General features: G+C 38.3%; 1 protein-coding gene across 1 annotated transcript in view; it reads left to right on the top strand.

Moving 5' to 3' along the window:
• The window catches only part of LOC142104097 (mucin-5AC-like), a 90,850-nt gene that overhangs the window by 46,725 nt on the left and 17,942 nt on the right, over positions 1 to 26,183 (top strand). The window contains exons 16-17 of the mRNA XM_075188584.1: positions 3,197 to 3,361; positions 15,781 to 15,909. Coding sequence (XP_075044685.1) covers positions 3,197 to 3,361; positions 15,781 to 15,909 — 294 coding nt within the window. The remainder of the gene's footprint in view (positions 1 to 3,196; positions 3,362 to 15,780; positions 15,910 to 26,183) is intronic.

The following is a 26,183-nucleotide window of genomic DNA, read 5'->3' as shown; positions in this document are numbered from 1 at the left end:
TCCCAAATCTTAATATGTCTTCACATTTTAATTCTGCCACCCTAGTTGCAAGGGTTGGCTATGCTAAGGTGCAAATGTCTTCCTTCTAGCTGGATTTAGTCATAACTCTAAATCAGGCCCAACATACACATATAGAGACCTGCAAACTAGAAAATAATATAATTGTTAGAAAGGGCAAGGGCACTATAAAAGTGATGTAGGGGGCAAGGAAATTGAATCTGACCCTCATGATTTTTATGAGCATGTGGTTGTACTCAGGTAGGGCATGCAAAGCAGCAGAACTACTCTTGGTTCTGAAGATCAGGCCAATGGTCGTATAAGCCATCGGTGGACAAACCATAAAACCAGCATCGATAACCAACTAAACTATCCAGGGCTAATGTGTGTTAATTCCAGTCACTATAAGCTGATCTCAGTCAGTAACATCCACACCACCCCTGAAGAGCCTGTGTTAGTCCTGTTTCTATATGCACAACCCAATAATTTCAGAGCTTAAAAGATACAGGCATGGGATGAGTTATGCCAGCACGATTACCTACAAATGGAGGTGGCAATGATATGTGATGCTATTCAAAGAGAGCTGGCTTTGATAATGTCTACGCTTAGCAGTCGATACGTGTCATCTGGATACATTTTTGGATGAAACCTTTATTCAGTGGACAGAGTCTGTGTTACATCTAAAGCGGAATAAATCTAACCAACTATCTGTTTGTATTTGGACAGCTTAGCTGGCTGACAGCACAGTGCCGGCACGTTGCTTAACGAAGGAAGCAAAAGTGTTTATTTAGAGCTATTCTGGCTCTTATTGGAACTAATAAGACTGTTTAGAATTCATGATTGACATTTGATTTCATCTAAGTGGACATATATGCTTTTTAATCATATCATCACTCTGACCTACACTATGATGTGGGGGAAAATTATCTCCTAAGAAAGTTTACAGAGTTACCACTCAGGATCAACCACCATCAAAAGTGCTTATCGCTAACTGTTTATTTTGGAACTGGTGATCATAAGATTATCTCATGTCTCCTAAATATTGTCTAGTCCCTAAATGTAATATTTAGTGGCATCTTGTTTGTCTAATTTTTCGATTTATTCGACATAAGTTTTATATATTTAACATTATCAGACTAATGTTTTCAACTGACAACCTTGGTCTTATCCTGAATTTTTAATGCATATTTATGAATTTAGTCTATATTTATATATAGATATATTTTGACTTATTGTTTTTATTAAAGTGTTTGCTTTTAAGTTAATTGGTTTTCCTTTTGAAAAGTTTCTGCCATTACCATGACTATATAACACTGAATGTTTCTGGATTCCCTTTCTGTGCTGTTCATCTGTTGGGTGTTTGGTGTTTAATTATTAGGTCCCAGCATTCCCATAATGAACTGCTGCATCCCGGTTTCTATTTTATTAATACTTATTGATCCCAGATTGACTTTTTTAGCTCCTTCTATCATTTTTCTTTTAATATTCAAAGAGAGGAAAATAACGGCGGACCAGAAAGACTGCCCAAAGTGTACCAAGGTTTCAGCAACTTCTTTGACAAAAAGCAGACAGAGATCCTACTACCCCACAGAGAATGTGACTGCCCATCAAAGTGCTACATGACACCATAACACCAAGCTACAGGAAATACCTGCTGCCTAAGCCTGAGACAAGGGCCATGAACACCTACATGCAGGAGAACTTGGAGCTAGGGTTTTTCATGGAGTCCATATCCTAGATATGGAGAAGGGATCTTTTTCATGGTGAAGAAAAACAGTTCTCTTAGACCATGCATTGACTATTGGTGGTTTAACTATATCAAAGTCAAGAATCTATACCCTATCCCATTGATCTCTGACCTCTTTGAATGGCTCATTCAAGCCACGATCTTCACCTAAATAGACCTGAAGGGGTCTATAACATTATCCAGGTCTGGGAGGGAGAAGGATGGAAAATGGCCTTCAACACAGAGGATGGCCACTACGTATAAAATCATGTTGTTCAGTTTGTGCAGTGCTCCACCCGCTTTTCAAGCATATGTGAATTTGCTCTTCAGAGACCTACTGTAGACATCAGACCAGGGGTTTCTTTAGGGTCTGCATCCCTAATATGACAGCACAAACTTTGGATGATAGCAGGGAATCTGTTACCTCCAGAACACACTTCATGACAACCAGTTACAGACAACAGGTGGCAGTGTCCTGTCAATACTGACAACTGCACATTCGTTTTCACTTACTGCAAACAACACCTTCCTAAATGTCAAGTTAATTAGGACTAAATGACCTCACATATAGGTAGCCTTTATAGGGCCCTCACTCCTAACAATCTTTTCATTACCAAAGTGGAATTCCGTTTCTCTGCTGATTTCATGATTTGTTTGCCTATTTAATCGGTTCGGCTTCATCCCTCATGATTAAACCTTCTCCAACCAATCAAAATAATGTTTTTCACACACAACACATCCTCTCAGGTTGAAGCAGCCTGACCAGTCTTGGTGTATCTCTGATAGCAACCCCAGGCAAGCGTTTTTTTCTGGCTACAGCCAACACAGTGACAGTTATATTGTGAGCTGTAGCATGACAAAGTTTTTTGTGGCTCCTGAGTACACGTAAAATGGTGGAAATGATAAGATGACAACTATTGAAAATAAGGCTGTATGCAACAGGGTTTATAAAAATTTTAAAATATCATATGAGCCTGGTAGTTAGGGAGTCTGGTAGCTATGTCAACATAAACAATTGCAATAGAAAAATGTGATATGCAATCACACACATATCAATGAAAAGCAGACTTTTAACTGTTGATTAAAGTAGGCAAATGAGTAAGATGTTATGGTAAAGACAATGGTCGAAGTGGGGAGAGTATAAGATGGAATGCCATACCTCCATTTCTCCTACTGCCTTCTTTGTAAAACTATCCAATTCCACTCACTTACATTCTCCTTACATTTTTTATTCTGCCACTTCTAAATTTCCATATCGGAACTTCTAAATTTCCACTTCGACCACTGCCTACAGATTTGTCAATTAAGACAAAATTCAATATACAACTCTACTCAAGTGGTAGAGTATGCCCACATTAGCTAATTTAAAGAAACCATTATAGTAACATATACTCCTGTGGCCTTATTCATAAAAATACTTTGATAGACGTGATTTGCATTAACAATAAGTGTGGATATAATTCAATTTTCCAGGTCTTTGTGGAAATTTCAACAGCATACAGAGCGATGACTTAAAGACCATAAGTGGTGTGATTGAAGGCACTGCTGCTGCTTTTGTTAATACATGGAAAACATTAGCTGTTTGTCCAGATATCCAAAACATCTTGGATGACCCATGCAGTCTTAGTGTGGAAAATGGTAGGTATCTGCAATGCTTATAAAATGTCCTGCATAGTAATTCTTAACCTCTACACCTATGGCTCATTATACATTATTAATTAGTGCTACCATTTCATGGTGCCATATTTTGTTAGGGTCAACTGACCTGTATATTGCACATACATAACAGTACAATGCAACGACCAATTAAAGTTATAACAAGAATCATCTACATTCCAAAAACTGACATGATTTGTTAGTTTAAAGTTCTACGATATTAGTGTTTTTTATCCAGTGAATCACTTTGCACAGGTTGCGTGAAAAGTTGTTTTCTAAAAAGGTCTTTTCAAATATATTTTATAACCACTTTATAAGAATACTAATTTGAAAGTTTCAGAGATATGTCAATTTCACAGGCAATAACTGTTTTATACTTTTCGTCATAAGGGAGTAAGAGAATAAAATTGAAAAAAACTCAAATTTCCTTTCTTCCCATAATTGCTTCTACACAATTAATTCCCTTCAGATATTTACCTAAAACTTAAGTTAGTTAGTTCTCTTGAGTGTTGTACTTTTTAGAAATTTCTGACATTGTAGATTGTAGGTATAGAGGTTGACATTTTAGCGCAATTTAGTAATACTTTTAAATATTTTTCCATAGATTTTATACAGTCTGTGCTAATTCGTTTTCAGTTCATAGGCTAGACTGACAATACAGCAATGAGGACATCAGAGGTGTAGGTTATTCACATTATAGAGATAACCAAATCACTGGCTGTGTAACAGAGCTAAAAATCTCTATTAGGATCAAGAAAAGGTGTTGCCATACCTCCTAAAGGCTACTGGCCTCCCACACTGAAAAGTCTCCTTCCAGACCCTCCTGGGTGGTGGAGGTCTGGATAGTGAATGTTAAATCCAGGATTGCCAACTGTGCCAACCCTGTGATTTATGTATAATGGTCAAGGCGGGAAGTGATAAGAGAATGGATAAGAGTTTTGGTAGCAACTTGGGTAAGCAATGTTTTTAGATGTAACTCCTGAATTCACACAAATTTTTTTTACCTAAAACATGTAAAAGAAACAAACAAAAAAGCAAACTATATCTACAAACAATCCCCACCATTCAAAAAAAAAAAATAAATGTTAAAAAAGTATTTGAAAAAGTCCATAAAAATAAAAATAAATATTTTCTTTCATCCAATGTGTCATGCGCCAGACCTTCCAGCTGACTTACCGGAGTCTGGGAGCAGGATTGGTCTCCTCCATTGGTCCTCTATCCAATGCAATCTTCCGATGGCTGCCGCCATCTTGGATTACAGGGGCGCACATGCACAGACCCGTCCCTTATAATTTTCCCTATTCAACTATTGACTGATTAGTTTTCACTCCCCCTCATCCTCCAGACTATTTAAGGCCCCTGATCTGGCAATATAGAGCCAGATTCTCATGTCCTGTTAACCTGCTAGCTGCTGGATGGTTTGGCTACTGTAAATCTGGTTATCCTGGTATCCTGTATTTGTTCCTATTCAGCAGCTCCTAAACCAGGCAGATTGGAAAGAATCCCATCGTCCCCTGTGTGATTCTGTGATGCAATGTGATCTAAGCATCGATTGTGCTTTTCCCAATCACCCCCCGCCCCCAACTAAATAAATTAACTTTTCAATGCTTCTGATTGCTAAGTAATAACTAATTGTATAGCAGGCTTTGGCATAGGAGCCATAACACCGGGTACACTACTGGCCCATTTTCTCGTGTCAACAACCAAAGAGATCTCAATGAATTAACTGCAATTCTAGCAAACGATTGATGCCACTGGGATTCTCATACAGCTTTAAACCTTATCGGGCACCGTTACTCATGGGTACAGAACATAATCTAGGCAAGTATCTTCAAAAGCATAACATAGTTTATTTACAAACTCATCCAAAGACTATATAGCTCTTATGAAAAAAAGAAGCTGGCTGATAAGCTCTGCTATATTTTTTATTTGGCTTGTGTTGAGCTATGGATTTGCAGAGCTTATCAGTCAGCTTCTTGTGAGTATGCTCCCTGTAGTAGTCTTGTATCTGATATGCTCCATCTGTACAGACCAATGGGAACCATAGCCCCCAGTCAGTGCTGACAGCCTCAAGCTCCTTGGAAGCATGTGAAATAACTTCTGTTATTGGTAACTCTTTACTTATGGGCTTGACAAGGGGTGAGGCATTAATCAAATCTTCGAAGACCACCTTCTATGGATGGCTCCATAAAGTCTCTAGATAATAGATTGTAATCTTGCGAGCAGGACACTTTTACCTCTTTGTCTGTTAAAGCACATACCCCATCTTGTTTTATTACTATGTTTGTTCCCAATTGTAAAGTGCTGCAGAAATCCCTGGCAATATATAAATAAATTATAGTAATAATAATAACAAATCAGCAAAATAGGCAAAACTATTGAACACAAATCGCTTTGATAAAGGTGATGCCACAGTCCAGTTTAACCCTTGGAGTTACTTTTGGCAAATACAAGGATCCAATCCCCCATTACTTTGGTTCTACTGTGTTAGGATAAAAAGGGACACAGTGCAGCCATAGAGGATATTAGTGTCCTAGATGGCTATAACTCTGTCAGTGATACATGTGCAACTTTAAACAACATATGAAAATTACTTAAAGTAATGCCACATGGCAACATTTAAGAACACTGTGAAAATGTCAGTGATAGGGGGTTCCAGGCAGGCTTAACCTATATTGAAATGGCCCAATATCCCAGTCCTATCATACAAGGAAACTCTTATCTTTCTTTATTTTGTACCAAATTAGCTCTATAATGTGGGCTGGGAAATGTAAATTTCAGCATTTTTTTTAGTATTTTTATTTTAACTCCCTATTCATATTATGAGACAAAACAGCAGAATTATGACAAGGGCTTCACTGGGTGGGAAAAGCTCAGTACAATTAGTTGTTTTTTTTAAGAAATATGATTTATTAGAGGTATAAAGATAGAGGTATAATGATTTATAAAGCCCTGCAATCAATAATCTGGGAACTGGTTGTCACTATAACAGGGGAAACTCTATACTGCTAATTTCCTTATTTTGCCGTAGGTATATTCAGTTCAAGCTGGCTAGTGATGGGGCTGGTTATACCATTTAGAGCTGCCTGTTTTATAAAATTATTTTCTTTCAACAACAAAAAGATGTATTTTTTTTATTCAACTTTTAAAGTTACTCCATTGACTTCAACTACATCTCTTTAATCCTTCAATAATAGCAATTTCCCCATAGAAAGTGATGGACAATGCATTGTCAATGCAAACAGAATTTATCTGGCAAAAAATATAAAGTGTTGTTAAAGGTACATTAATGCTTTCTAAATAGTTCAAAATGGGCAAAGTAAATCTTAATAATTGACTTCAATTTTGGCAGCAATGAAAAGCTGTACAAAAAAATGTCAATGTTTGCAAAATTCACTAATATGCTTTTTAAATTAGCAATTGAAAAAAAGTGTGCAGAATCACAACTTCAATCCTTTTTAAATTTACCCCTAACAATATTTGGTCCATCCATACCTTATAACAGGTTACGTGTAAATGGCTATTATATTCATATTACATGATCTGGAACTCCCTTGCACTTCTATAGGGCTCCCCAGAAGTTTGGTAATTCCAAGTAATGTTATCAGATTACCATGAAATTTCATTGCATTCCCACACATGTTCGCATTAACCACTGTTCATTAAACATTTACAAGGTCTCCAGGTGTTATCAAATTACAAGTTCCCACATGCTTGTAGTTTCACAACAACAGGAGAGTGACAGGTTGGCCAGGCCTGTTCTAAAAAATTTGTGAATCGAGTAGCCGAAAACAGAACTATTGGTCCCATACCACTATATGTCCTGTGAATCAAACTACTGAACATTTGCTCATCTCTACAACCGTCCCATACCCATCTGAAACTACTGAAATTGGGGGAAGAGGAGATAGCAGAAATATCAGTGTAACAACCCACAATAATCATCTAGTATTTATAAAACTAGTTCATATACTTTGTTTATGTAAGCCACTGTAATGGTACCTTTGAGTCACATGTCAAAGAGATGATTTAACCACCATTACTTACTTGTTATAGGTTTTCCTCTTATTGAATGAACTGGAATCAGTAAAAGTAAACAATTAAAATTGACCTGCCATTCCTATTACCACCCACACACCCACCACTAGATCACATCACAGTATACCGCATATATTTATTTTTGTTTGTCTAGTTTATGGGCAAATTAATGTATTGCATCATATGCCATTTCAACCATATATTTGCTTCCCCATTCAGAGGATTATGCCAAGCACTGGTGTGCACTCATTATTGATACTACCGGGTTGTTGAGTCCGTGTCACAATATAGTGGATCCGAACATTTACTACAAGGTACTTTTCCTTCTAATTTATAAAAGCGGTCCGGTTAATGCCAGTATTTTTTATCTAAAATACTAAAATATAGATAAGTTGTGTTAATATTTTATTTACCGGGATGTATGTAGCTGTAAGAGTAGATATTGTCCCTCAGTTCTACCAAATGTTTGCAAGAGCAAAGTTTCATTTTGGATTGGTCTGTTTAACTGTACATTACCATTCTACCTTCTTCAGTCCTTCGACCTCAGCTTCACCCCCCATTATTCTACCTTGACCAATCCCATGATTTTAGCTTCATCTATCACTATTCTACTTTCAACAATCCTTTGACGCCAGCTTGTACTTTATGACCAGTCCTCTTAGGACTAACTGGCTTGTCTGGATGTATAGTGTCTCTGACAGTTGCCCAAGTCGAGTTGGTCATTATTGGAAGCTACCAGCACCATGACAGAGCATCAAATTGCAGTGTTGTATTAAAACCATGCACAAAAAAAATTGCATTTGCATCATGTTTTGTCCAGGTGCCCTTTAGCTGTATTTGTTCCCAGCTCTAAATAAGGTTCGGTGTGAGAAGTTTATTTTTCAAGAAGTGCTGATATGTCCTAATTTTTTAAGAACCGAATTCCTTAAAAATTATACTAGACATAAGCTGATAATTTACACATTAGGTGGAGTAGGTGAAAAGAAGTGGTTAATGCTATTATTGCATGGCCAAAACCCGGATTTATGAAAAGGCTGCATAGGGTCAGACCAAAGTGGGCACAAATTTAAGTAAGAGAGGTTGCTTTTTGTTTTATTATCTTACATCATTTTTTTCTTATTTGTGATGGCCAGATTAGCAAAGAATTATTATTGTTAATTACTGGTAAAATAGCATGCAAAAAGGGAAGATGTTTACATCCAGGATAGGCAGAATTGTTGTATAATCACACATCAGCATTTACTAAACGTATCAAATGTGTAATTTACTTTCAGAACTGTTTATTGGACACATGTAGCTGTGAGAAAAGTGAAGATTGTATGTGCGCTGCTATTTTCTCGTATATTAAAATATGTGCTGCTAAAGGAATTATACTAAAAAACTGGGAAACCAAAGCTTGCAGTAAGTACATTACTTTCTATATACAAATTTGATATGCTTATAAACAACTTATTTGCAAGTGTCACAACACAGGCTAAAGGCAAAGCATGTGGGGCCACATCAAAGTAAATCAGTTATTGGAATCCTAATACAACATCCAGTTGAAGATTGTATTCTAAATGCGGAAGCATGTTGAACAGCCACATTCACTATAGTAAGTTTAGTGCAGTGGCCTCTGTATGGGAGATTCAGTGGTTGAAATTGGGATGGTATACTGTAGTATGCCATGCCGCCACTTCTCCTACTGCCTTTATTGTAAAGCTATCAGTTTCCATTCAATTACATTTTCCATACCACCACTTCTACTTTTCCGTACCTCCACTTCCAAATTTCCACTTTGACACTGGGGAGATCCATAATGGGCATAATTGCATCCATTTGGAGCTGATAATGGTGACTCATTAGGGGAACATCTTGTTGCTTTTACTTTGCTTTTTATTGTCAGGATAGCAAAGTAATTCATATTATAAAGTTTGCACACACTTTTGTTGTGACACTGGCGCTAAAATAACAGAGACCAGCTTCCAAGACACCGACCACTGTCTGGCATCAGTCACACACATAAAAGAAAAAGTCAGGATTGAATAGTTTACACTCCTCCCACAGCCCTAACTTGTTTTACAGATGACACTCCCACCTTGCCTTTAAAAGGGAGTTTTCTGCAGGTGTTGTGATTAATTGCAGACACACCATGTCAGCCTGCAGCTTGCTGTGGAAAGGATGCCCTTCAAACCACTTCAAAATATGTAAGCTAAAACAGACTCTTTATTATTACTTTGTCACACATATGTCCTCCACGTGTATTTCTTTAAATTAGGTGAACTACTATACAAATGTGTAAACTCTATTTGCACCCTTTCTCTGTAGACTGCCAGCTAAATAGCTATCTCCTCTTTAGAAGCCTGTGGCAAACACCTCCCTTTGTCTCATATTCCTCCCCTCAGCATCACCAAGTAGGGGCGCGATGACTTCACAAGGATGCACAAATTTGTGTGACAACGCATCTGCATTTTTATGCAAAATCCCCGGTCTATGTTCCACTATGTTTCTGAGAGGTTGCAGTGCCAAAACCAGTGAATTACATTGACATTTACCTCCTGGTTGTTCTGCATCCACCAGAATTGTGCATGATCCGTTATCAGTGAGAAATTATTGAAATGAGAAATCTCTGCCTAGGAAATAATAGCGCAGAGCTTCTGTAGCCTACTTTATGGTAAAACATTCCTTCTCCACGGTTAACTACTTTTGTTCCTGTAGAAGCATATTCCGACTCCTGCACCTAAGCCACCGGAGGCATCTGTTTTGAGGAAGAACCTCCAGGTAAAGTCAGGTGTTTATAGAACTGGAGAGGAACAGAGGTCTAAGCAAATATATGACCAAGTAGCCCCTGCAGAGTCAGACTAGGCTAATCTCTCTGGACAACTTTTCTTTAACATGTCCGTAAGTGGAGCAGCTCTAGTGATGAAATGGCTTATGAATCGCATGTAGTTACCTAATAAGCCTAGGAAGTTTCTTAACTGCGATTTCTTTTCTGGTCCTGGACGGTTTTTGACTGCTTCCACCTTTGGGGGTTTACTTGCCCTCGCCTGACAATGTACCCCAAATATTTGGCTATGGCACTCTAGATTAGCTGTTAATCCCGCAGACCTCAATGAAGCTAAGACTGCCTCGACTTGTCAGATGTGACTTCAAGTCTGGGGTATAAATCGCTATATCATCTAAATAAGCAGTTGCATAAGCTGTATGGGTTTGTAGCAATGTATTCATGACCCTTTGAAAGGTGGCAGGGGCCCAATGCATCCCAAAGGGTAGGACTTTATATTGGAAGAGACAATCAGGAGTAGAAAATAGAATATTTGGCTTGATTGATGCGGTAAGGGGAACTTGCCATTTCCCCTTGGTTAAGTCAAGAGAAGTCAGATAGTTACTAACAGCTAGATTTTCTACTAGTTCATCCACATGTGGCTTTGGGTAGGCATCGAACCTGGATACGGTGTTTAGATGCTTAAAGTCAGTGCAGAACCTAATACTCCCAATGGGTTTCGGGACAAACATAATAGGGATGTTCCACTCACTAGAGGATTCCTCATTCAGGTCCAGTCAGACTATTTTCTCAATTTTCTTTCTCATGTTAGCCCATCTGGCTTTGGGAATGTGGTATGGCTTCTGCTTTATGACAATTTCTGGTGGAGTGACAATATTGTTTTCAATTAAAGTAGTGGCCCAGGAATGGAAGAGAAGACATCCCTGTTCTGGTTTATAATTTTCTCAGTCTGTTGTTTCTGCCTAACAAATAAAACTAGTTCTATGAGCACTTCAGCCTTTTCAATGACTGTACTCACTACCCGAGCAGAGGTGTCCTCATCATACCAAGGTTTAATGAGATAGACATGATATATTTGTTCTTCCCTTCTCCTCCCCAATTGACGGACCCTGTAATTGATAGAGGGAAAGAAGTTTGCTTTCCTGGGTAATGGCCAGGACTGGGACCTTGTTCCCAGACCTGAAAATTTGCACTACAGCACTTTTATCATAACGTCTCTTTTGCCGTTCCTGAGCCTTTTTACATGTTTTTGTACAATGGGCCCTATCTTTCCCAGCCTTGCATACATTTGGGACACAAACTGTACCAGGTTTGGCTCCTTGGGGCCTTACTGCTCCCACCCTTCCCAGGGACTAAACCCTGTTGAGGCTTAAGGTACCTCAAGGATGGCAAACATCAAATATGGTAAAAGAGTGTCCCAGTCTTTTTTTTCCTTCACCATGGCTTTATTTAACTTGGGCTTTAATGTTCAGTTAAAATGCTCCACCAAGTCATCTGTTTGTGGATGGTATATGGAGGTGTGAAGAGCCATCACCCCTAATAACTGGCACATGTCCTTTCTCAGCTTGGACAAGAACAGGGTGCCCTGGTATGTGAGAATTTCTTTGGGAATTCCCAAGCATGTAAACATCAATACAAGCTCCTTAGCTTTGGTGCTGGACTTTATATTCCGTAGGGGAACTGGTGCCCATGAGCGGATTTATCCAGTGGCCCCACAAGGTTCATACCTATGCAATCAAAAGAAAGCTCAAACTATCGGTATTAATATAAGAGGTGCCCTGTACATGGGTTTGGGACAGGTTCCTGACAAATGGGACATGACTGGCAGTATATTTTCACTGCCATGTGTACACTAGGCCAGTAAAACCTGAGCAGAACTTGTTCTCTTGTTTTAGCTTCCCCAAGGTGTTCCCCACAGACATGTGTATGTGCTGCTTTTAATACTAGGGGTACATGACCCTGAGGAACTATTAACTGTTCTACATTTTCCCCATTACAATACCAACTCTGTACAGATAATTATCTTTAACAATAAAATATGGTATACCTTCTGCAGGCTAGGCAGCTTTCGCTACACTGTTCACCTCAGTTACACATTTAAATGCATGTTCTAATGTTGCATTGTTAAGCTGGTCACGTGCAACGTCCTGCAAAGGAATATATTGTAAGATTGTGTGCAGAGCCCTCTTACCTCTTTATCTACTTTACCAGTATTGTTTATTACTGTGTTTCTCCCCAATTGTAAAGCGCTACGGAATTTGCTAGCACTATATAAATAAATGTTGATGATGGTGATGATGAAAGGAGACAAAATTGGTATTGTAGATCAGTCCGTATCCTCACTGACAGGCATGCAGGGCTCATCTGCGACATCACCAGCCAGTGCTGCTTTGGAGTGTCCATGCTTCCCAGCACAGTTTACTTTTGTGGAAGTCCTGCTGTGACCTCCAGGATAACATTCCGGTTTAGCCATTACAAAAGATCGAGGTCCAGATGTTGTGGCTTCTTAGGCAGGTCCTTTAAGACTGGGCTTCTGACCGTTATATCAGTTGCCAGCATATCCAGCCAGACTTGCTTACCAAAGACCTCTTTAAAGAGTGGGAAGTCTCGCTCCAGAATAAGTGGAAACAGCAGTTTAGGTGCTATGGCATGCACCACCATAACTGTTTGGCTTTTAAGTGTGACTGGCAAAAATGTTCTCTCATACTCCTCAGTTGCCCCATATGTGCACAGGGCCTTCAACTTGGACAACTGAGTAAATATGGTTTAGGGCAAGACTTTATTAGGTACACATTTCTAGTATTATGTAGGACTCTCCTTTGCCCCCAAAACAACTTCAATTCTTCATGGCATGAATTCATCTAGGTGCTGAACCGTTCACATTTTTTGTAATGCCATAAAACTTCTTCCCGTATTGTATGGTCATACAAGCTCATGATTCCTACATAACTTTGTATACCAAAGAGAGGTCTACGGTCATCAAAACATCTTCTGCTATGGGCAACAATAGGCAAAAGCACATACTTGAGGTTGCAAGAGCCATGCACCAATGCAATACAAAAAGGCAAGAAATTGACGTCTAATCTCATCACACATGGCAATTTACATTTGAGAGTTCAGTGGTGCAAAGAGCACAGGCAATGAGTTATTAAGTAATGGGGAAAATTATATAGTCAGATGAATCATCCATCACTATGCTTTCTACAAAAGAACAAGTGCATTTGTGGCACCAACCAAAAGAACTGTACAGCCCCAAGTGCTTATTTTCAAAAGTTAAGGTTTCTGGGGGTTCCCTAAATTTGTCACTTTTTTGTGGTATCGTTGGATACAGTCACTCTCTTAGAAGTCACGGTCAATGTTTATTGCTACTTAATGGTACTAAGTGATCATCTTCACCTCATGTTGCAGTATTTCTTTTCTGATAAATGGTTTGATGAGCATGACACTGATGTTATACACATGTTATGTCTTCTCAGTCATCAGATATGAATCCAACTGTGACATTTATGGTATATTCTATTTATTCTATGCTACATGAGAGTGTTTTCCACTACCATCAACCAGGCAAAAGAAACAAGGCTATTTTTTGTAGCTTTTTTGAAACCAGAAAATGCCTTTGAGAGTCATCAGAGACTCCATTATGTCTACACTAATATTTTATTATTGTAATAAATTAAATGCAATCTGGATTTAACATATCTTGTCACATTAAATGTAAACATTGATAAAGAAGTATTGTTTTTCACTACATTCAAAAAAGTCAATGTAGTCATGTGTGGACAAGTCATACAATGCTGGATTCTTCTCTACATACTGGATTAATACTGCTAGGGCACTATGCACTCTGAGAGAAGCTGCACACTTTGCCCTCTTGCACGGTCAGGTGGGTGTCATGGTCACATGGTCCACTGTCCAATGTCTTACCCCAAATCTGTGTGCCCCAGTGTTAAGTACGAGCTTCTCTCTTCATACATGAATTGTGATATAATTTACAACTGTCACTGCTGTCAAGGTAAAGTCCTGACTGCATGAGACAATCCCCAACAATTCCTTCCTGAAATTTAATTCTCCAATATCAACCCCCTCAATTAGTTTCTCCACCAAAGCCCTCTCACTTGTCATGTATTCTGTATCCTTCACCTGTAATTCATTTCTCCCACACATCCTTCTCTCCTAGTAATTCATTGCCCCCTTTCTAGTGCTTCACTGTAAATCATGTTCCCCTGTCTCGACCTTCCCAGTAATTTATTCCCACTCTCCACCTCCCTGTAAATCATACTTACCAACTTTCTTCAGCTCTCTTCCGGGAGCTAGCCAATGGAGGTGGGCGTGAGGGGGCGGGGTGGCCAAATTTGCGCCAAACGCTGTGATTCACTAGGGGCCCTTCCTAGTGAAGTGGGCAGTATTCAGGAGATTGCCACACTCACCCGGGAGTCCAGGAGACTCTCGAAAAATGCGGGAGTCTCCCTGACATTCTGGGAGAGTTGGCAAGTATGCTGTAAATCACCCTCCTCTCCAACCTCTAGAACTCATTTATCCCTCAATTATATGCTTGTAGAAACACTGAGACATGCTAAGTCAGCTTTCCTATAGATCTCCATTGTATTTTTACCAAGTATTCAATACCTTTAAAACCTGCGCAAAATGTCAAACAAAGCAGACTCTCCCCTAAAAGTGTGCATGTACTGGACCATTTGCTTAAATTCTTTTTGTACTTTCAGTGTCAAAGTGCATTAAATATTTATTTTTAAGAATGCTCATTAAACACCTGATTTTAATGTTGTGTATGAGGATTGAAGTAGCTGAGAATATTTTGCAATTTATGTCTGGTGTGGCATTAGGCCTGCAGAAAAATAAAAGGACAAAACCATACAAGAGAGCATTTATTTATGTCAGTCTTTTATCCTCTGTCATGCCCACAAAATTAAAGATTTCCTTTAAAGGTAGTATTTAAACAAAACCCTATTCAAATAAATAACACTGAAAAAGAATAGAAACTTTTAAGGCGTGATTCATTAAGGATCTTAACTTAAGAAACTTCTTATTTCAGTCTCCTGGACAAAACCATGTTACAATGCAAGGGGTGCAAATTAGTATTCTGTTTTGCACATAAGTTAAATACTGACTGTTTTTTCATGTAGCACACAAATATCAACTTTAAATTTTAGTGTACAAATAAGCTATCAAGCATTTGTGTGCTCCATGAAAAAACAGACAGTATTTAATTTATGTGCAAAACAGAATACTAATTTGCACCCCTTGCATTGTAACATGGTTTTGTCCAGGAGACTGAAATAAGAAGTTTCTTAAGTTAAGATCCTTAATGAATCAGGCCCTTAGTGCTTCTGCTGTTATTAATGCATTGCAAAAAATATATCTGTATGAATGTAAAGGAATAAAAAGAAATTTGTAGGAATTACAAACAAATTATACATTTTAATTAAATTCTTGATGGATACTTTTTACCCCAACCTTACACCCGTAAAACTGAAAAATAAAAAATTATTACTAGAAGAAATAGAAACTGCATACAACTTTGCTCTCATACATCTTTTTAACATAGCTAAAAATTTCTTGCAAATTTTCTTTGTTTTTACAGCCAAGTATATACCAGTATGTGAGAAAAACGAGATCTTTAGCTACACAATAAGCTCATGTCGACCCACTTGCCGCTCACTTAGTGAGCCTGATATTACCTGCAAAATTCACTTTGATCCACTGCCTGGCTGTACATGTAGACAAGGCTATTATTTGAATGATGATGGCACATGCGTAATGGCTTCTGCCTGCTCATGTTACTATGGAGGCCTTGAGATACATGCAGATAAAACTATAAATGACAATGGCATTATTTGGTGAGTATTGACAAACCTAACAAGCAATTCAAGTTTACTTCTTGTGATCTTTATCCCTACATACATCGCATTTTAGGGAATGGTGAAAAAAACCATAAGGACATTAAATAGCTTTATTTCTTCCAAATGGCCAGTGAGTGGCATTTAAATATAGCATGTTGCCATAAATTAACATTGTTTGATTCAAAACAATGTAAGGAATTCCAGAAACATCTTTGGAGCTGTTTGCCAACAGTGCTTATTTTAAGTCTTGTGTCTTGTCAGTATGCCTATGCTTGCAGAATGTTATCATCTTAAAATCTCTAAAGCATCTTCAACTGCACTGTCCAACTCCAGGAGCCTCATAACATTTTTCCATCTGAATACTTGTGCTGGTTGGCAACAACAATGAGACATGTTATTCAAGGTCTCCTCCGATGTTCTGTCCATTTGTATTGATAGCAAATAGATTGCATTATAAGAAATAATGTAACATCTAATGTAAATGAAAAGGATATGAGAAATACCCATGGTGGAGTTTTGTGATCCCTATTAAAGCAGTCAGCAGTGGGTCACATTTATAGAAAAAAAAAAAAACTGAGAGGGAAAATGTGCTGTAACACACAGCCAAATATTGGTTTTCATTTTCTAATAGAAATAGGTATAGGTAGCACTCAAGTCTTATTTAAAGTCAAGAGCAGCTATTACTATTGCTATTAATTTGCATAGCTGGGGCAAACCTAGTGCCCATGGCTGTTCCTTGCAGTTGTAGGTAAAACTCGTCATCGAACCAAAAGTAGTTATGCTTTAAAATGAACTCTATGTTTGTAAGAATGAATTCAACCTGTTTCTGGTTTAGATCAGGGTCTTGTTCAAGAAAGTGCTGAATGCTCATTATACCTAAATCATGTTTAATCATTGTGTATAAAGATGTCACATCGCATGTAACCAGCCAATAGTCTGGTTCCCATGTTATGGTATCTAGTAGCTGTAAAATGTGTGTGGTGTCCTTCAGGAAGGCTTTCTGCTGTCTTACATGTGGCTGCAAATTTGTATCTAGATAATGGGAGAGATTGGCAGTGATGGATCCGATTCCTGAGATTATCGGTCTTCCTAGGGGATGCGTAGAATTTTTATGGATTTTGGGTAGGTAGTAGATAACAGAAATAGTAGGATGGGTATTATGTATGTAATTGAATTCGTTGAGGGTTATGATTCCCAAATCTCTCCCTTCTGTAAGTATTGTTTTAAGTTGTTCGGAGTATGTATTTGTAGGATTTGTTTTTAGACGTCCATAAGTGGATGTATCAGACAGAAGTCTGTGCATTTCTGCGTTGTAATCAGTGGTATTGAGAATGACAATTCCCCCACCTTTATCTGCTGGTTTGATCGTAATTTTCTTGTTGTTTTGCAATTCTTTTAATGCATACATTTCCGTGGGGGTTAGGTTCACTTTATTTGGTTCATGTTGTTTGATTTTGTCTATGTCATTAAGGACCAAGGTTTGGGCTTTATAAGGACATACCATCCCTGCATCAGGGCTCATTGCAGTAGCCTCCACTGCCCGTATACATTTGGACTCTCAGACCATAGATGCTTGACTACTTACCATCGGTTTGCATTGTTTTTATGGAATTTATCACTACAGTAATCATTCATTGTATTATCATTTATATGCAATATTAAATGTATTTGTTTTTAACTCTATGCTATCACTGTAATGCTATAACCCAATTTGTTCCAATTATATTGTAATTAACTGTCAAGACAATATTGAGCGCAATTACTTTACTTTTCATTTTCTAAACCGCAATGGAAAATGAAATGTAGCATCTGATGGACTAATATAGACAATAGCATTTTTCTTTCCACCAGTTTTCATAAATTAACCCCTCAATCTGCTTGTGTTTTATATATAGTGAGTAAACGCTGTTATTTCTCCCGGAAGGGAGTTACCTGCCTGCAAGGTGGCCAGAGACATGTTATGATGACTCAAACCATACAGGGAGATTAGAGTATGAGCTGTTCTGATATAGAGTCAGTTTATGAGGAGAGTGTATAGCGCAGTGGAATATATTGAAGCTATATAAAAAAAGATTTTTAATAATAGTAATAAGGTAGGAATGTGTCCCGTTTCTTTATCGCAAAGATATATAAAGTTATTGTATTATATTATACAAGTGATGCTAATATATGTAAAAGCTCCTGTAAATAATATCTGTATAAACTAATCTCAACACTTATTATCTGCAATAATAATAACTAATTATAAGTAATTAAGCACCCCCTACTGTATATCATAATTGACATTAGACATCACCTCAGAGACCTGTATAAAAGCTTTCAAACTATAGCCTTTTACTGTGGGAAATCAATAGACTTAACAGCAGCCATTTTGTCACTGTTCAGACATGTTTAACCAAGATATTTATTTCTATAAAATATAAAGAACATTTAGCTTATTACTAGATGCTTGGGAAATAACATCTTGTCACCTATCAGTAATTAAGGGTTATGTGAAACATATGGGTCTTTATCAGCTAGGATGACTTTGTATGTGGACATAGAAATATATTGAATATGACATGCACAGATAAATTCAGTTTTAGAATGAATTCATATACATTTCCCACAGTAGAAATTTGTAGGTGACTACATTTACTGTAAAATAGTTAGCCACAGTAAATTTCTGCCCACCCTCAAACAAATTTGCAATGAGTGACTCCATGATTAATTAATTTGCAGAGTGAAGCAACTTTATTGTCTTTCAATTTCTACGGCTGTGAATACAGTGTATATATAAGTCCAAACTATTATCTTACCATTAAATCCACTAGGCCCCCTGCTCTGCTAATCTGAGTTTGTACGGGGCCAGTGCATGCTCAGAAGAGCAGAGAGTGCACCTCAGAATCAGTTGGACCAGCATCGCCATGCCCCACTCACTGCCAAGTAGTTAAACCTTAGTGCCATAGAGAAACTAAGTTTGTTTACCAATTGTAAAACATTGGAAAAAATGAATTAAAATATTTGCCAAACATCTTGTTGTAACTTTGGGCTATGAATGAATAAAAATGAGTCAACATTTGGATCATTTCACAACACTGACAATTATCTTTAAAATCCACAGCACGTGTAACAAAGGAAAATTAAACTGTTTGACTCCAACTTCAAAAGGTAACTATTTTTTTAAAAAACTTTAAACTATCTTTGTTTTACTTTTTATGACACTGTATTCAAATATATAACAGTGCACATTACTTACTAGACCTGCTAGCCCTTGAATAAAAACCAGGCACAAATTTAGTGCCAAATGTCAGTGCTTTACTATTTCAAGTGCTGTTAAGCCATAGTGGATCAATTAGTAGCGATACATATGTATGTTTCAGAATTTGGAAATTAGCTAATACCAGGTCAAATGTATTGTTTCCTCTTTTTCATTATTTACATTGAAAATGTACTTATTTGCAGACATTTTTTGAAGCCTTCTTATGAATGCCCTGTCACACTATAGTAGACAAGTCAACTTGGCCCATTTCATTCACAAGCTGTTTGTCTGTTCCTAAATTTGGTACTTACTGAAATAATTTGGGTGTAGGCAATTGACTGATATAAAACTAGCAAGTTATTACTATTATTATTATCATTTATTTGTTAGGCGCCACAAGATTTCCGCAGCGCCGTACACAGTACAAACAGTAGACTATACAGGGTGAAACAGTACAGAACAATAAACAAAAATACCAATACTTTAGAAACTCCAGGCAGGCTGCTGCAATAAGCACGGAGCAGAAGAACAGGTGAGGAGACAGGAAGGAAAAGGGCCCTGCTCATGCAATCTTACATCCTAAAGGAGGGTAGATAGAATCAGGCACAAGGGGAGCCAGAAGAGAGAAGGGAGAGCGAGTAGCGGAGGTGAGGGGTTAAGTAGATGGTTGGTAGGCTATGCGGAAGAGGTGAGTTTTTAGTGCACGTTTGAAGCAGCACAAAGTAGGAGAGAGACGGATGGAACGAGGGAGGTCATTCCAGTGAAGGGGGGCTGCCCGGGCTGCAAGTTACATCAAGTCATCAAAAAATTCAGGAGCAAAAACATATATCACAGATTAAATAATCTAGAATAAGTTTTAAGCAAGAAAATTGCATTTTAGGGTTCTTTATTTGACTTTGTTTCATGTTTTGAAGTAGATGGCACTCATTCATTCCCAAGCTCTGTTAATAGCTGTTAATAAATAAAAGGGATTTTGTAAGTAAATGCAGAGCTTCAGATAGGTGAACTACTCTTTCTAAGCCAGTTGAGGTTTTTTTTGAGAATTAATGCAGTTAAAAAATAGGGTCAAGATTCTTCTTGATAGTATAAGTGGTAAATATTAAAGTCACATTACCTTATTTGTACACAAGATAGTAATGTAATTGTTACATACATAATAGAATAGTATCTTGACAGTGTTCCACATTTTCCATATGAAATATTATGAAACACCACTACATTCATTGTTTACCCCATTAAAAATCCAAAGACATCTTTTTCCTGCAGTAGTCCAAATGGAAATTGTTAAAAAAAAAACCATGCAAAAAGATGGACAGGACTTGATATATTATAGTCACAAAAAGGCCTGGCATTAGAAACTGTGGGGCCCAGTACAAATTATTTTGTCAGGGCCAACCCCCCCTCCTTCTTCACCATACATGTCCCCTCCCTTTTCAAAGTAAATGCCCTCGTCTTTCATTACAGTACATGCCACCCCTCCCCCATCACAGTACATGCCTCCAATTAACGTACCTTATTCTTGATGTGTTGTGGTGGCTCCCAGACACTGATATCACTTATCAGTGACTGGAAGCTGCGGCATCGCGGAGGGATGCAGAGTCACGGCAGTAAGACTAGGAAGCCCGGACAGTCCAGGTGGCCAAGAAAGATGGAGGGGTCTGCCTGGGACCCTTAGTCTGTCCAGGCCCCTTACAGCTGTACTGCCTGTTCCCCCATGATGGCAGAACTGGTCACAAAGCTGCTTAATTAAAAAATATCAGCTGAAGAAGTCAATACACAAGTATTCAAACATGAGTGCAATTGATGGTCATATCATCATTATCATCATCGCCTATCAGAACCCACAAGAGATAAGCCCCTTAAGTAGCATAGTCGGGGATGCATACAAGTCTAATTATGTTGCAACTAGAGTGGATATAAAAGGTCTACAAACCCTTATTGAAATTATAGGTGTACGTAATGTAAACCCTGAAAGCAAGTAAAAACAAATTTACAGTTTTAGGAAAAAGAAGTGAAAACAAAAAAAACTATAAAAAAACCCTGAGTAAGGCTGGGTAGACATTACAGAATTATCCGACCAATGTGTTATCTGCAACAATTGTACCAATGACTGAAAAAAAGTAATGATCAGCATGCCGATTCATGTGTACACACTATACATGTTTTAATAATATAACCGTCAGCTGAAACGATCTTGAATATGTAAACTCTATGGAGATCCTGACCGTGAGTGCATACACACTGCAGGATTGAAATGACATTGGAATGAGATTTATAGATCTGCTGTACAATGAAATGAAATGACGATCGGTACTTTGGAACTACTAACGTTCATCGTTTAATTATGCACACTAATGAAATATTGACCCGAACAGTCGTTTATCACTTGATTGACCCAATAGTTGGCAGAAAAACCTTTTTTGTGTACCCAGCCATAACCAATCTCAAATATTCAAAATAATTTTCAAAGGCAATTAGCACACATCCTCCAGCAATGAAAATGATTGTAATTAACCTCAAATAAAGATCAGCTGTTTCTGTAGGATTTCCTTACAATTCTCTTGGTTACATCACAAACACCTGCAATTTCAATAGGTGTGTGTTAACTTTATATATCCACCGTATGTCACACTTACATGAACATGCCACTACGGTGCTCAGGTTATGCCCCGCCCACTTCTGTTTCAACTTTCCAATCGTAGAGGGATGAATGTCTACAATATGCAAAAATGTAGCTGTGGAATGGATGCATATGAACACATTTTTGGTGTGTATACAATTTATGAACATTTGTGTCTTATGCTAAAACATTTGGTATATACCCAACTCTAAATGAGGCCCTGGATGATGTATGAACAGTGAGTATAAGAATTGACCTGTTCGAAGCATAAATGACAAACAATGAAGAAAGCATTATAAGAAACCAATGATAAGTGGCAAGTTATTAGGGATGATTAACGGGAATTGTCAATGCTTCATAAGTGATGATGTATGACCCATGGGATACTCCCAAGAAATGGGAAAATTATGAATGATATAGGATGCTGTGTAATTACCACATGATACATCACACATCAGTTTGTTTTTAATTTAAAGACAGGATATTTCTGGAAGCTGATGATTTTTCCACTATGCAGGATGCAGTTCTAACCCTTTATACTGAAGCTAATAAGCTGACATAAAAATTAAAGTTATGTGTGGTAAACTACACAGCAACATATATCACTTATCAATCTGACTTCTTGGGAGTGCCTCATTAATTTTCCTTTAATTCTCGTTGGTCATCACTCATCCCTAATAACTTTTCACTCATCCCTCATAGTTCAACTCTTATGGGGTTATAAAACCAGATAAGATGTTTGCAGGCAGGCGCCAGTCAGGAGATACAATAAAGTCAGAAAGTTCAAAGAGAGTTCAAAAAGTCCTATATCCAAGGAACGAATGAGTCTTCTAATAGCCTCCACGGAGCTTCACGGAGCTTCACAAATCCTCATAAGTCAGACATACAAAAAAGGAAAAGAGGACAAAACATAGTGCAACAATGTAAACAAGAGTCAAAGGGGCAAAAAAACACCCTTACAATCTCCGTGTATTAAATAACAAGACTGGATCACCATGTGGATAAGAGGGTTAAAGCTTAACCCCTAAGGGGTACGCACTCACCAAAAGGTGTATAACTACAAGCCTTTAATATGAATGTCGCTCCTTCCATAAAAAGATCCTCCAAACATGTAATCCCACTCATTCATAAAAAGATCCAAGGAGAGAAAAAGACTTCATAGTGTAAAACCGTACATAAAACAAGGAATATGCCTTGAGAAAGGCTCTTGATGAGCCGAAATGCGTTGGCTGATGGGAGTTGTGTGACGTCAGACGCTTTCGATACTGAACAGCAGGGATTTCCTTCCATTATCGGACTCTGGTAGATTTTTGTTGGTGAAACGGTGATCGTTAGTGTGAGCTTCCCGGGAATTTGCTCAACTCTGAACACGCTTCTAACCATCCTGAGGACGGTAAGGGTCCATCTTTTCCCCAATGTCAGGATCCGCCCGACGCTGCCGTTTTTTTTGTTTTATTGTGATTGTAATAAATGTTTTATGTACGGTTTTACACTATGAAGTCTTTTTCTCTCCTTGGATCTTTTTATGAATGAGTGAGATTACATGTTTGGAGGATCTTTTTATGGTGAGTGCGTACCCCTCAGGGGTTAAGCTTTAACCCTCTTATCCACATGGTGATCCAGTCTTGTTTTTTTGCCCCTTTGACTCTTGTTTACATTGTTGCACTATGTTTTGTCCTCTTTTCCTTTTTTGTATGTCTGACTTATGAGGATTTGTGAAGCTCCGTGAAGCTCCGTGGAGGCTATTAGAAGACTCATTCGTTCCTTGGATATAGGACTTTTTGAACTTTCTTTGAACTTTCTGACTTTATTGTATCTCCTGACTGGCGCCTGCCTGCAAACATCTTATCTGGTTTTATATATATTGTATAGGTGTTGGTGTTACCTATTGTTTTTGCTGCAAGCTGCCTCTCAGATTTGTTATATTTTCTTGCGCCAGGGACTTAGTCATCTTGTATTTTCTTATGGGGTTATGTTTGGCTATGTAATCTTAGGGTATGTTCTATGATAGTCATTGGTGGGTATGGTTTTTGGTCATTGCTGGACATGATATGGTGGTCATTGCCAGGTTTGGCATGATGTTTTTTGAAAGGTTGGGATATGCTGTTCATTTCTGAGAATGATATACTGATATGTTGGTTAGATATTATACTCTGTTTTATACTGTTTACTGCATGCTGATCATTGCTATGTGTACTATAGTGGTTATTGTTGATATGCTTTGTTATGCTCTACAGTGCATATATACAGTCTTGAAATGGTTAGCCATATAAGAAATTACAGAAAAACACTCCAAATCACGCCCTCCATTTTGCATCTCCACATTCATGTTTTAATTTGTGGTATTCCATAGAGTGTTAATTTCAATTTTGCTTGCAAGGATGTAATATATGCAAAAAATACATTATGTGAATAAAAATCAGTTAACCCATTTAAAAATTAGAAAGAAAAGTGACAATAGTTATAGGCAGTGCATTCTCTTGGGTCTTTTATGTAACACCCCTTTCCTTAGCACTCTGAAAGGGGTGGTGAAATATTGTCTCTCTTTCTTCAGTGCCGCCACCCAAGTCTTCTACACAGTATGGTGGAATGCGGACTGTAACTGAATCAGTCAAGGGTTGACTCGGAAAGCCCCTTATACCCAACCATACTAACCCTCTGAATAATAAGCAGTATTGCCTCCCTCCCAGGGGTCTGTGGAAGGTGGTTGGTGGCTGTCTAAACTGATGGCCTTTATGCACTCTCCCTGAGACATGTTGATGATGGGTGCAGTCTCCTTTTGCTTCATGCATCTCAGTCACAAATGGCCTCAACACCTCAGGCCCCCACTGCAGTGCTCAGAGTATGACTTTAACAAAACATCTCCATACAGACACAGACTGCGCTCAGGGGCTGTCCCTCTGGCCTCACACCATGTGAATGTTTCTTCCCCAGTAATTATTGCCATGGCAGCTGTCGCTATGTACCTTTAAATCTGACACTCAATTTCTCAGCAGTGCCTACAAAGTAGCACCCCTTTCCCTAGCTCTCCAGGGGTGGGAAAATGATGTCTCTCTCTCTTCAGTGCCTCCACCTGAGTCTTCTACACAGTACGGTTGAATGAAGACTGTAACTGAATCGGCTAGGGGTTGTCTTGGAAAGTTCCTTGTACCCGACCACACTAACCTTCTGAATAATAATGGGCAACAATATGGTTAACAGCAATGGCAAACAAGCAAAATGGCCACCACATGTGCATTTGCAGGCGCTCAAACTCTCCCACAATGTATTCACACACTGTGTGAAAAATATAAATCAACAATGATTTAACACAATAATCACAGTCCTGACAATATTGAATAGTTTGTATGATTAACTACTTAACGTTGGTGTACTTGTAGAAAGGTTGGTAACTTGCATTAGATCTCTGATACTTGCAATGTCTCTATATCTCTGACAGGTAACACAATCTCTGGTATATGTACAGAGCAATGTTAGAATGTCTAACTTGTGAAATTAGAGTTATAGGGTCTGAGTCAATAAGGAAAGTAAGGCAAAAAGAGGGAATAAATATTCTCCGGGACAAACCATGTTACAATGCAAGGGGTGCAAATTAGTTTATTATTTTGCATATAAGTTAAATACTGGCTGTTTTTTCATCTAGCACACAAATACTTGATAGCTTTATTTTTACACTGAAATTTAAAATTGATCTAGGACATATCATATCCCAACTATAAATCTGTCCCTACATTTTAAATTTACCTCCCCCTCCAATGTAACAAGGTTTTGCTCAGATTCAAAGTTACTCCTTTTTGATGCTTTGCTCTCCTTAATGACTCAGGCCCATAGTGTTCTTTTCTTAATGCAGCGGTAGTGCTGTCACAGGGTTTGGTGTGTTATTGCTTATCTTTCTCCCTCTGGATGAAGATGAAGGTCTCAGCCACTTTTGGGTCGTGGACCACCTGCAAGCCTGATCTTGCTAGCTGTCCCTCTCTGCTAACACGCCATTCGCTAATAGCTGGAGTCTCCCTTGCTACAAGAAGTTCCTCTGCCACATTACACCCAGCAGCTTCTTTTATAGTTCTGCAATCTCTGCTGGCACACTCTGTCTTTCCAGCATTCTCTGCCCTCAGACCTCACGCCTTCCCTTGCTGCTATGACACACAGGCTCCCAGAACCTCTTCCTTCCCGTCTCTCCTCCTAGCTCAGACTCACTACCAGAGCTGACCTCTATTTCACACTACGTTTCCAGGACAACATGCTGCCCTGGCTGCATAGAATATGCATAGCAAGTGTGTAGA

This window comes from Mixophyes fleayi, chromosome 10, assembly GCF_038048845.1.
Source record: "Mixophyes fleayi isolate aMixFle1 chromosome 10, aMixFle1.hap1, whole genome shotgun sequence".
NCBI classification, from domain to species: Eukaryota; Metazoa; Chordata; class Amphibia; order Anura; family Limnodynastidae; genus Mixophyes; species Mixophyes fleayi.
The sequence above is the reverse complement of the archived record's forward strand: the minus strand, read 5'-3'. Positions and strand labels throughout refer to the sequence as shown.